The sequence below is a fragment of the Chelmon rostratus genome, chromosome 12, assembly GCF_017976325.1.
Source record: "Chelmon rostratus isolate fCheRos1 chromosome 12, fCheRos1.pri, whole genome shotgun sequence".
Lineage (NCBI taxonomy): Eukaryota > Metazoa > Chordata > Actinopteri > Chaetodontiformes > Chaetodontidae > Chelmon > Chelmon rostratus.
Window position 1 is genome coordinate 19,141,247 of NC_055669.1, and position 12,441 is coordinate 19,153,687.

A 12,441-nucleotide genomic window follows, 5' to 3' on the forward strand; every position below is an offset into this window, starting at 1 on the left:
CAAAACCTCACAACTCCAGTTTGTGACTCCATTAAACTGAGCAAAGGTGACAGTTAAAGTTAAATCTGAAAAAATGGTCTCCATCATTTCTGGGAAGTTGGCATTTTGGAGATTCTATCCTATGATTTTATTGAAGGATTATAATTCGGGTTTGATGTTGAATTTATTATCTTGTTGAACTAAATTGGATTTTAAACTGTAACACACTTTCCTTTTGATTAAATAGTTCCAGATTTAAATTCTAAAAAATCCAGTTTTACAGTATAAATTCAACACAACTCTAGTGATGATATTTAGATTTAGATTTAGATTTGACTTTATTGATCTCACAATGGAGAAATTCACTCCAGGATATAGACCTGTTTTACTCAATGAATCCTATAAAACTCTGTCTGGTCTGACAACATTGTCCGTGCCTTTATCCCCGAAGGTAAAAATACTGTAAATAATAAATACACTGCATATATTTTTGGCATTTTGCCTTTAGCTCACAGAAGAGACAGATAGGAAATATGGTGAGAAAGCAAGGAGGGCTGACTTGCAACAAAGGTTTTCAGCATGAATTGAATGTTGCTTTTACATATTGAGGACACCCAATATATCACTTGCAAACCACTTTTCAAAGACAAAATCTTAACAAAAATGTTAACAAAGGGCAATACATGCATAAAGAACAATAAAACACTGGTCAGATTCATAAAAGGAACTGAGACAATAAGCCTAAAGCAGGATATGAACATTTTGGCTCTTCAAATATGATCTGATAAGCTGTTCCATAAGCTTTGTTTCCTTTAGATTTAGTGCCAGCCTGGGAGTTTGTTATTTCTCCATTGTCCGATGATTGCAGACCGACTGAGGGACAGTATGGCTTTAAATTTTTGCCATTGTATTCTTGAGCTTTTTCATAGTAGTGCCCTTTAGGTAATAAAAATGAATTTAAAATCAATATTAAGCCAGTCTGGGAGCCAATTTTAATGAGGCTAAAACTAGCCTGTACAGTATGGTGACATCACAGACAAAACATCATACAGTATTTCTAGTAAATGAATGCCTTCCAAACAATTTCCATATCGTGTGATGTGGGACATGCAAGTCTGGATCAGTAAATATCCATGCATCTGCAGGAGGGGAAATAGGCCACACACAATCTGACACATCCCTGACACCATACTGAGCTCCTGTTATAGACTCATTTAGAAGTATCCATATGTGTTAATTAGGTCATCTTGACCCTGGCCAGGGCAGGAGAGTGGTGAAGTATGGCTCCCATTCTCTTCTCCATGGGTGCCCTCCAGTCGTGCAGCCAAGCGGGAGGTGGGCAGTCCAGCGCAAAAAAGCGTGATGTAAGAGCTGCACAAGCTGGGAACTTTCTGAGGCAACACACACACATACAAGAGCCATCTATATGTATGGGTGCAGACAGTATGACAGCTACAACCTTTGATATTCCTTTTGTAGCTCGTAGACAAGGATCTGCCTGAGGAATCCCTACTGAGAACTGAAATACTGATGACAGGTTGAGGTGTTGTTCTGTCTCCTCTTATCGACTTTCTCATCCTTCTGTCTGGATTTTATGTTTGCATACAGTATATATGAGATAGATAGAGTTGGAGTGCAGTACTTATATTCAGGGGTGGCAAATATCCCAAGATGTCCTACTGAAGTGGAAATATTGTGGCTTTGCTAATATTTTTGCCCAAGTCAAGGGAAATTTTAAAAAGAGGAAAAAAAAGAGTTTGTTTTCAGCAGTGAACAGTGATGCAATTCCCAAGAGGCTGAAAGGACACAGTCGACTAAAAATAAATAAATAAATAATAAAGGAGAGCCAGATTGCTCCTTTTTCTTGGTTGACTGATCGTTGCGGGTGGCTCATCCACCGGCCGTTTCACAACGGGCTCAGTTTCAGAGACTGTGCTTACTAAGAGACGACAACGTTTGTGTAGTAGCATTTAAAATGCAGCGAGGCTGCTTGTGACGTCAATTATTGTACATTAGAGGTCAGTGATATATTGCACTCTGTGAGACAATGCAAATCAAGTGAGATTTTGTCACATGTTATTTCTGTCTTTGACGATGGTCTGCATGTCACATCCAACGATCACAGTGCCATAAACTAAAGCCACGGCTTTGGTCGGGTGACCCCGACCAATCACGGCTTGTCTTATTTCATCATGCGTGAGTTGAGCATGAGAGGCGGGTGAAGCAGCTGTCAATCATGGCGACAGAAGTGTTGTGCGTGATGGTGGAGGTCTGGTCTAGCAAAAAAAAAAAAAAAAAAGAAAAGAAAGAAGAGGCTGGATTGGTATAGTCTGATCCCCTCATTACAGACAGAGATTTTTCCTTTCAGCTTGTTGTTTTGGTTTTATGGTCAACAGAATTGCTATTTTGGTTCACTCTTGATGCTCTCATAGTGCTCTAAAGCAGACTTAATCTGCCCAGCATCAAACAGCAGACAGACACAGTTAGCGAGTTGATGGTGAACATAGTGGAGCAGCTAAAGAGAAGATCTTCCCCTCAGGAGTCGGTGGAGACCAAAAACAGAGCTAACAGCGACTTGACACTCGCCAGGTGGACGGAAACACAATGTTGCACCGGGTGCACTAGATGTGTACAGTGCAGCTATTTGCTAAAATATTAGCCTCATCAACTTTACGATTTGATATGTCAATGTTGTGTTCACAGCTTATTTCTGCTGCTCCCACGTGGCACAAAATAACAGTAATTGTACATTTAACCTATTAACAGTTTCTTAATTGATTTTGCAGAAAATGTTTTAAAGTACCACAATATCTGCAACATCACTACAGAGGATTTTACCCGTCTCTCCCAGCACTGTGTGCCTACTGATTTATATATTATTGCTCTCCTGTGAGATCATATACTCTATATGTTACGGTAAAGTCACTCCAGCTGCGTTTCATCTACAACAACAATCTCTCCCAGCGGCTGGGACGAGACTGCTCATCCTCCTGTTGGGATGGACGAATCTCCTTCATCCTCCTCTGCTGTTATTCTCAGCAGTTTTTTTTTTTAAAAACAACCCATTGTTTTCAAAGCTTCAGTTATTTTCTTTGAAAATAAACTCATAGCGGTCTTCAGTTGCTGTGGATTAAGAGCCACAACACAGGCGCGTTATGCTATTTTGGAAAGAGAGATAGATCTTGATTGCTCATCCTGCTTTTCTAATTTTGTATGAAGGAGGGTTTTTTCCCCATCTGGAGATTATGGTTATCTACAGTGAGCAGAGATTGATTTATATTGAAAAGCATGATGGATTTAACATGGCTTCGAACACATGGTTCGACTTCTCTGACAGTGAGCTGTTTAAGCTGCATTGAAACACTATTGTGTGGAGTTGAGGGGGAGAAAAGTGCATACTTTTTTATACAGTGCTGCTATAATGCCTGTGCCTGCCTCAGCAAAGTGAAGTTTTGCTCAACTGTTGAGGTGAAATCACTTGAACCGAGACAATGATAGAATGGGAATGACAGGAGAGTCAAAGACAAAGAGGGGTAGAGAGGGGAGATACAGGATGGTGAAAAAACTGTTCCCCTTGTACAAAGGCAGTGGTTCTGTCTCCTTGACTCAGAGCTGTCTACTCCCTCGTCTGTGTATGTTAGAAACCCCACCTCCCCCAGCGCTTTTCTCCTCCCCTCCCCTCCCCTCCCCTCTCAGTCTTCGGCCAAGGAATCCCAGGCAGCGTTTAATTGCAGAGGCTTTAGTTGGGCTAATGAGCTCAGCACCGGAGCTGGGACTCGTTCACGCACTCTCTGACAGACAGGAACCCATATGGAGTCCTTTACCAGAGGAGCCTCACAAGGCGGCCGGTTTCTAGGTGGAGGCGAAAGAAGGAATTCATAGATTCAGGTACAGCCTACTATGTGAGAGAATATACCAGAGGCAGAGACGGAGTAAGAGGTGGAGAAAGAGAGGAGAGCGGGAGAGGGGAGGGGAGGAAACGGGAAATACACAGCCAGAGAGTGAGAGAGAGAGAGAGACTAGAAGCCTGCAGCAGCAAATGAGACAGAACAACGAGGCGGGAGAGGTAGAAAGGGAGACAGAGAGGGAGGGAGGTGGAGAGGGGCCCCGTGTAGGAGAGAGGGCTACAGGGTGAGGAAGCAGAAGGAGCAGAGAAAAAGTTAGCAGAAGCAGGAGAACGAGGGTCCGGGGAAAGAAAAGAACAGAGATTAACAACTACAGGAGAGCAGAAGAAGGGAAACAACAGACAGGAAGGAAGGGGAGGGAGAAGTCTTGGGTAGAGAGGAAAAAAAAACGAGCTGAAGAAAAGTTTTCTTGTGGGAAGACGCAGATGAGGAAAACAGAGCGAGTGAATGACTGGGCTGGAGAGAGCAGGGACGGGAGGAAACCAGTTGTTTTCTAAGGCGTTGTCCACACAAGCCTCTGGACTTCTTTGGAGATGTACACAGAAGGCGCACAAACAACGGGACACCATCGATTTCTTCAGCACATCAACGCCTCCACCCCCTGCCCCTGCCAGCACTGCGTCCACTATGAGCAGCCAGCGTATGGCCACCACGGTGGGCCGGGATGCCAACCAGCATCGGCCAGACAGACAGACCACCCGTCTCTGGACTGCAGGAGAGACATCCAGGCTCCTTGGGTTAAAGACGTAGGAGGGAGAGCTTTCGCAGTGGACAGAGTAGAGAGAAGCGGTCATCGAAGCCCACAGAGGAGGCCTGTGTTCGCAGGGCCGGGCCCTTACAGCCTCTCAGATGACTTGAGCCAAGTTTGCCCCTGGGAGCTGAACCCTGCCCAGTGGAGCTACCCGCCGGAGCCTGGGGTGAGACACTACCCATCTGTCAGAGAACAGTGTGGCTGTGTGGTGCGCAGTGACACCAGGGCACACCCCTTTAATGCTGGGATACCACATCCTCTCCCTCATCTTCAGGTCAAAGGTCAAGGGTACAGGCACAAGAGGACTGTTAGGTACGTTTCTGTGGATGAGGAGGAGCGAGGTTGTGGATACACCTCTGATCATCATTTGGAGCCACACAATCCCCATCTGAGTCATTTGGACAAGCCAAATGGCCACTGTGGATCGAGGCCTGTGTTCTTTGAGGAGGGGGAGGAAAGAGATAGCCATCAGGACTGGGGCAGACTAAAGGGTGGATCAGAGGAGGGCTGTAATGGACGCGCTGGCTCTCACAAAGCTTTCTTCCCTACCGAAGTCCCACAAAAACACTTGAACCAAAGCAGACAGAAGGGGCCCTTCGTCCCTCCCCCTTGCATCACCAGTCCAGAGCCCTCAAAATCGACAACCAACGACGACCGCCGGCGGCAGGGTTCGGAGGTGGTCAGGCAGAAGAGGAGGCAGGATTTGGTGAGGGCTCAAATCCGACAAGTGGTGACAAATCTGGAGGATGTGTTAGGTGGTTTGAAGCAAGTTCACGTGGAGATGAAAGAGGTAGGTGGGTCCATTATTATGCATGTTTACCTTTTATGTGTGCATCAGAGGTCTAAATACAGTATGAAGGTCTGCATCAGGTGCAGATGTCCCAGCCTTTTATCGATGCTCCCCCCACAAAGCTCCGACGCTGACAAAAGCGCAGCTCAGACTGACACAGGTCGGGCATCTGCGGGTGCACGCTCATGGGAGCATATCAGTATGCTTGTGTGTGCGGGCTGACTACATTGTTTGTGACTCACTCATCATCTCTTCCCGAAGCGGCGATTGAGAACGATTTGCACTGACCTTTTGCAGAACGCTGCTGAAATTGGCAGCGTTCCGGCCAGCACATTAAAAAGCCTGGCTTCAAACTGTTACTAAATTATGCCTTGCTCTTACCGTATCCATTTTGCACGCAGCTGTGAAATAGCATTGTTTCACAGCACAATGCGTCCGTGCAAGGCCACTGCATTGTGCTGAGACAACATTAAAGACTGAGACAGTTGGGAACCAGAAGACATGAAGACAAACCAGATTTGATTGGAGTGATTGACTGAATTGTTGATTATTGCTCCATTGAGAGACACTTACAGAGACCAATACTACAATGTGCATACATCCCATTTCAATTGAAAGTCCTGCATTGAAGTCTTACTTATATAACAGTACAGAAGTGCTATGAAAGTGTCAGAAATGAAAGTACTCATTTGTGAAAAATGGCTCCTGTTACTGACATATAATCATACACCACATCAATAGCTTGGTAGTGCTAATGTATCTGCATTTTTCCCTTGTAGCTGGTTGAGATGGAGGTAGCTTATCTACTTTATATACAGGCAGAGAGTCTAGTCCAGTCGTTCCCAACCAGGGGTCAGGGCCCCTCCAAAGGGTCTCAAGATAAATCTGAGGTGTTGTGAGATTATTAACAGGAGAACAAAGAAGAAAAACTAAATTCTACTTAACAGATCTATATTCATTTGATAGATATGAGATAAATATATATATATATTTCCCTCTGAAGTGTAGTGGAAAAGAAGATAAAGTGGAATTAAATGGAAAAATTCAAGTACAAGTACTGCTCTGGATTAACTTAGTCTCTTTCCACCACTGCAGTTTGGACAAGTACCGACTCTCTTTATTGTCATTCAGGTGGTCGAGCAGATCGATCGTCTCACAGCCAGCATCGACCTCAGTGAGGAGGTGTCCTGCATCGCTGAGGGGTCGTCCAGTAACTTTCACAGCTCGATTCATCCAGGTGACCTCAGGTTGGTCCCGCTGCCCAATCACAAGCCTGCTCCAGTACAGGCATCGCAACACGTCGATGAAGAGCGCATCATCTTAAGAACTAACTCTCCCTCCCCTGTTCACATGGCATCGGTCGTCAAGACCAGCCGCTTCACCCCACCCAGCCACAGTAAGGACATCAACCATGAAAGGTCAGGTGTGAACGGCCATCCGCCTCACCTGTATCCCCCCAGAGACTCCAATCACATTGGGCAAAGTCATCCTGAGCCCCACCCACAAAGCTTAGACCCTAAGGTCATTATTGGCAACAGCACCTCTAATTCAAGAACTCAGAAGCCTCCTCTGTACCCTCAAAACGGGCGGTGTGGGAAGGGCCCGTACCCACCTCCCAAGCCCGTGAGGACCCCTGCCTACCCCGGGAGAGGCCGCCAGAGCTCCAGCATGGTGTGAAGGAGGGGGGTGGTCTGCCCCACTGCCATGGGGGCCTGAAACATGAGACCCTGCTGCAGCGAGTGGAGGTCAGAGTGGGACCATGCAGGGGAACAACTCATGGTAGGTTCATATACAGGAGGGCTGTTTTTCTCTCTTCTTTTACTATGTTGATGTTTCCGTCAGCGCTCGCAGCTGATGACGTTTGCTGTGTTTACTGGCAGCGTAGTTTTCAAAGTCAGTAAATGAATTGCAGCGTCCCTCCCTACTACAAAAAGGGTTTATGTGTGTGTTTGATGTGTGTGTGTGTGTGTGTGTGATGTCTGTGTGTGGGCGGCAGCGGAGGTGGGCGTAATGCGTCTGCTTTTGTTGATGTCACATGATTTCCCAGTCTTTGCTGCACTGCAAAATGTGTCTGTCTTGGCAAGTGGAATGAGAAATGAGTGTTTACTCTGAAGTTTGGTTCCACGTGTGGTCAAGAATAGCCAGCAGGGTGAGAAAATTTCACTTCCTGGAGTAAAATTCAACTTTTTTGAGTAGATATGAGGTATTTCTGATCCTGCAAAGAAAGATTAACCATTGGACATTCCATATTTTAAAAAGCTTATCCCAAAATACAGTGAGTATTAGATTAGCATCTTAAAAATGTTTTGGTTTGTACAGTTTTTTAGTCAATGAATATGCAAACCCGAGGATAAAATCTTACAGACCTCTTTTTGCAGTGTAACTTAGTCACAACTTCGAGGGAACTGAGAGTTGGCAGGAGCTCAGATGTTTTTGGCTCAGGAAGACCCCACAGCCGCTTGACTCCAATCATGTGACACAAAAGAGGCGTCATTATATTTACAGGATGATCATAGCTCTGACTCAGAATTGGCATGATTTACTGCTCGGGGTTGATGAGAGGAACTAAACCTTTCTTCTGGTGCCACATTCAGATGTATCATTACTGACTGTGAACTAGAAGCAGACTTAATAACAAGATGACATCTGTGAAAAAGTCCCTCCAGCAGAGGGGAAAATTAGACACATACAGTTTAGTATTCCCCCCAAAAAGTCCACCTTTACAGATGCTGCAGAGGCAGGCGTGCACGTTTCTGTACTTCCCTCTTGTGCAGACTATGCGTAACTGCAATCTATTTTTCTGGTCTCTCCGAGTTTGGAAAGCACAATCTGGTTTTAATCATAAAACCCCTTGGCCAAATGCCAGTTACGGAGCGAGGCAAAGTCTTGGTATATTTGTGACGTCCATATAAACATAAGCACCGCCGCACGGCAAAGCGGCTCCCCACATTATGCTGCAGGGAGAGACGCGCTTCCAAGGCCGGAGCTCGAGGTCGAGGCTGGCAGCCAGAGAAACGGGTCAAAAAACTGCATGTTCTCGAGCTTTAATTTTTATAGCGAGATAAATGTTTAATTACTTGTAAGTACAATGCAGCTTTTTTTTTTTTGTTCAACTCCGTCCTTTCTTTTCACTTTCAAAGTCTTTCAAAGCACTGATGCTGATGACATTTTAAAGGCCTGAATCATATGAATTAGTCACCCAGAGCAGGTTCAGTGTTGAAACGGCTAGCACAACAGATTGGGTGCTAAGCAACCCAGCCATGCACACGCACATTTATTCTTCTATGCTTGTGAGGACCCTCGTTGACATACCGCATACCCTTATCCGGACTAATCTGATCTTAACCTGAAACCAAGACTTCCATCAATCACCCTTTTTGCTTTTTGTTCAGGGAATTCTTATTAGCTTCTTCTAACGTGGTTGCTAGTCATAATGGAGTCTATGAACACGCTCATATAACAAAAATCTAGACATTAACATCAACATTTATATAAAGGAAAAAAAAAATTTACAAAAGGAATGTGAAATGCAAAACTAAAAGAAATTATTAAAATTTAAAGAAGACATAACCCAGAGAGAAATAAACTTTATTTTCAAGTTCCGAATCTTGCTTCCTCAAAGTACAAGACACACACACACACACAAACATTTCTACTTCTGTGCTTGTGAGGATTCTGATTGACTAACCCTGACCCAGGTCTTAATCCTCAAACTTATATTATTTAGAATTTTTCATTGATGGTTATATAAGACATGATAAAACTAATTAGCTTAAAACTCACTTCTGCATAACCCAGAATAAAATAGAAGAGACAAGTCTGAAAGGATCATTATATAAATTTGGATGTTTATATTCAAACCAAGGCTGGATTACTCATCAGTTTGTAATGCAAATTGCGCAACTGCCCCATCCGCCTGCACCAGACACCCGGTGACCCAAAAAGCTGCAGGTGTGTGTGTGGTTTCTGATAATTTATGTATTTGCATCAACTGAACTGATAATGGGTCCTGTGTCTTGTCCTTTCATGGTGCACATTACTAAATAAATGTGTGTTCAACTAAATTGCCACAAACTAATTGGAACACAGCAAACTTGTGAAAACTGAGCTGGCATCTGAAGTCTGTTTTCATGTCTGTACTTGATTGAAAGGAAACACATTATGTACACAATGCACTGATTTTATACTATTATTCTACTAATCTAACTCATTTTTAAAATTGTTTTAATTTATAGTTTTTCTTTACTTTCTACTTTATATTCACATAATGTGTTTATATGCTTTTATTTGCTCTGGAGTTTCTGTTGCTGCACAAGTCTTTACCTTTTGACTGTAGAATGGGGCCCTTCTATGTTAATCTGGCCATGATTAGAAGTGCATGTAGTTCACTTGCAAGGACACTTTCGATAATGCCCTCACGCTGAAGTCTAAAGCTAATATTGGTCTTCACAATGACAGAAGTACATGAGCAAACACACAGCACCGACAAACACATAGATACACACTCACATACAAAAAGTTCTTGCTACTGCAATACTTAATAAAACCTGCTTTACAGTACTCCTCCACAAGCAGGGCTACATTATTCACAAGGATGCACGCGCGCACACACACGCTGCCACACTTTCAGTAAAGTCGAGATTAACGCTGTTTTTGTGGTTCCATCAATGCATGACGTTATAAGAGAAGTCCTGAGAGGAGGCACAGTTTGTACATGCAGAATTGAATTTGGGAGCGCTGAGCTTCTGAGTCCTGAATTTGAATTATTTTTCGTCACTTTCTTGTCATGATGTTTCCAGCAGGAGCTGATGCCACTGAGACAAGCTGTCAGCCGGTGGAAACAGAGCACGGCCTGAAGGTGGGGGTATTTCCAAAGGGAAAGCTCCCCCAAGAGTCGACCCGCGACTGTATGTCATGCAGGCGCAGAAGCATGGAGAAGTGGCAGTGAAACCTTTCTTCGGCTTCTGCTGTCACTGGTGATGTAGTCGCAAACAGTGAGAAGGATAAACTGTGAACTGCTACTCAACAACCACACATAGAAACATAAAGGTATCTTTTCATGACAGTGTTAATTTATTTGTACTATTTTTTTGTGTAAAGAAATCTATTTTCGGGCAGCTTACTCCAGTTTTATCTACTGTACGCTATACTAAGGTTTATATCTTATACTTAAACTATTGTTCAGATATTTTACAAATAGATTTTAGACTGTTTCTCTCACTGCTTCATGGCGGGTTCATTATGAAAGACGAATAATCTGTAAGGAGACAGGAAAGCTGGAAAGGCAGAGCTGAGATTAAATTGCAATGCAATAAATTCTTCTCATGCAAATCACCCTGACGTCTCAGTTATCTAACCCTGGAAATGTTGCATTGGTCGCTCATGTCCCACATTGGAATATGAAATAACACAAAAGATGTCTGCATTTCATGGCCCCTGACTCTGAGAAAGGATTCATGCATAAGCACTGAGTCTGACAGATGTATCCCAAATGGTTGTGGAAGTTGTAGAGCTACTTCTCAGGCTGATCTGGAGATGGCGGTGGGTGATCTGTCATGGCCTTATTCTGTCAGGACTTCCCGGGCCAGTCAGGCCAGCGTCTGTGTCTCTGTTTGTTTAAATCTTGTCTGAGATTTTCACCACTCTGCTCTCACAAGCTCCTGCTGCTATCAGAACACACCGCTTCTAGTATAATCCATCCACCTCGCCAAACATCCCTCACTCCCTGTCTGGCTTTCTGTCTATATCACTGATGAGCTATGGTGACAGATGGAGAATGGCGGACGCAAGCTGTGAACTGTCCCGGCCACTTTGTCACCCGCTGCCTGTGTCCGCAACCTATAGCTGTTAGAGTAATTGTGTTATAATGGCAACAGTCGATAAGCCGCTGAAGGTTAGATAGATGGGTGAGGTCAAGTGCCAGAGGCTGTTATTACTTGTCAAGATCAGCCAGCTGTTTTCAGTGAAAAAGCTGTAAAAACAACCCACTGTACGCTACCTGCTCAGCATCAAGCGCCTGGCAGACACAGTTAGCAGCCAGCTGGTGAACAGAGTGGAGCATTTAGCAGCTAAAGAGCCGGATATTTCCCCCAGGGGTTGAGACCGAAAAAGTGAAAAGAGAGCAAATATTCATCTTATGTTTGCCAGTTGTACAGAAACATGAATGATTCTGCTGCTGCTGCATGTACGGCTATTTAAGCAACTAACAAGTTCATCAGCTTAAAAGGTGATGACGTGCGTCAGTGCTCACAGCTTGTTTCCAAATCCGTGCACACTGCTTCAACATGTGGAGATATCTCAATTCTGACACAGGGTCACGTTGTCCATATATCAGACAGACGTAAGACAGAAACTAATGCTGATATTCCAACCACTGATTTATGGGCCTGTTTATTCTGTCACATCTGTAGTTAGCTATATTAGAGTCCTGTATTTGATGAAATAAAGCTGATTTTAATTTTCAAACTTGGGCGTTATTTCCTGGTACACAACGTTTCTTCTTTTTCTTCTATCTCCTCCTCCGAATCGGCTTCCAGTTTGAACATTTATGGCTGAATTACTGTTTATATTACAACTTTGCATTGTGTGGCACACTGTATATACTATATACTATAGAACACAGTTTAACATAATTTTATTGTAAGATAAGTACATTTTCTGTAAATTGTCCAGATACAGTGTCCGTCAGACAGACAAATCAATGTTGCATACCTACAGCTCCTGGAGGTTGAGTGTGACGGTGACCTAACAGGTGGCACTGCTCTGGAAGACGATTTGGAGGCCGGTGACACAGGTGTGACGGCTCAGGAGGCCGACCAGACACCAGGACAGATGGGCGGATGTTGGGTCGCTCTGGAGGACAGCTGAGAAAATGCATAGACCGGCAAGATCGGCGGCGAAGGCGGGACCTTTCTGGGCTGGGCAGGAGGCTGGTGACCACTGCAGCTCAGGAATGGGGACTGCTGCAGGTCAGGACCAGGTGTGGCCGGACCGCCGACTTTGGATCAGAACCAGGT

The 12,441-nt window shown here is 44.3% G+C and overlaps 1 protein-coding gene across 2 annotated transcripts; it reads left to right on the top strand.

The window, feature by feature from the left end:
* The first annotated feature begins 4,002 nt into the window (after window positions 1-4,002).
* On the top strand, window positions 4,003-11,846 carry LOC121615209. 2 transcript variants are annotated; one of them, XM_041949462.1, is made up of 3 exons: window positions 4,003-5,425; window positions 6,557-7,204; window positions 10,225-11,846. In XM_041949462.1, the coding sequence occupies exons 1-2, from the start codon at window positions 4,418-4,420 to the stop codon at window positions 7,100-7,102; spliced, it is 1,554 nt and encodes a 517-aa protein (XP_041805396.1). In that variant the 5' UTR covers window positions 4,003-4,417; the 3' UTR covers window positions 7,103-7,204; window positions 10,225-11,846. The 2 variants fall into 2 exon arrangements, with proteins under 2 accessions (XP_041805396.1, XP_041805397.1); XM_041949463.1 differs by having other exon boundaries at window positions 10,228-11,846.
* Window positions 11,847-12,441: the final 595 nt, after the last annotated feature.

What these genes read in the sequence shown, in the direction of transcription:
- LOC121615209 (XM_041949462.1), top strand. Translation starts at nt 4,418, where the DNA reads ATGTACACAGAAGGCGCACAAACAACGGGACACCATCGATTTCTTCAG. An exon ending in TTCACGTGGAGATGAAAGAG is followed by an intron (nt 5,426 to 6,556) that starts GTAGGTGGGTCC and finishes ATTGTCATTCAG; the next exon opens with GTGGTCGAGCAGATCGATCG.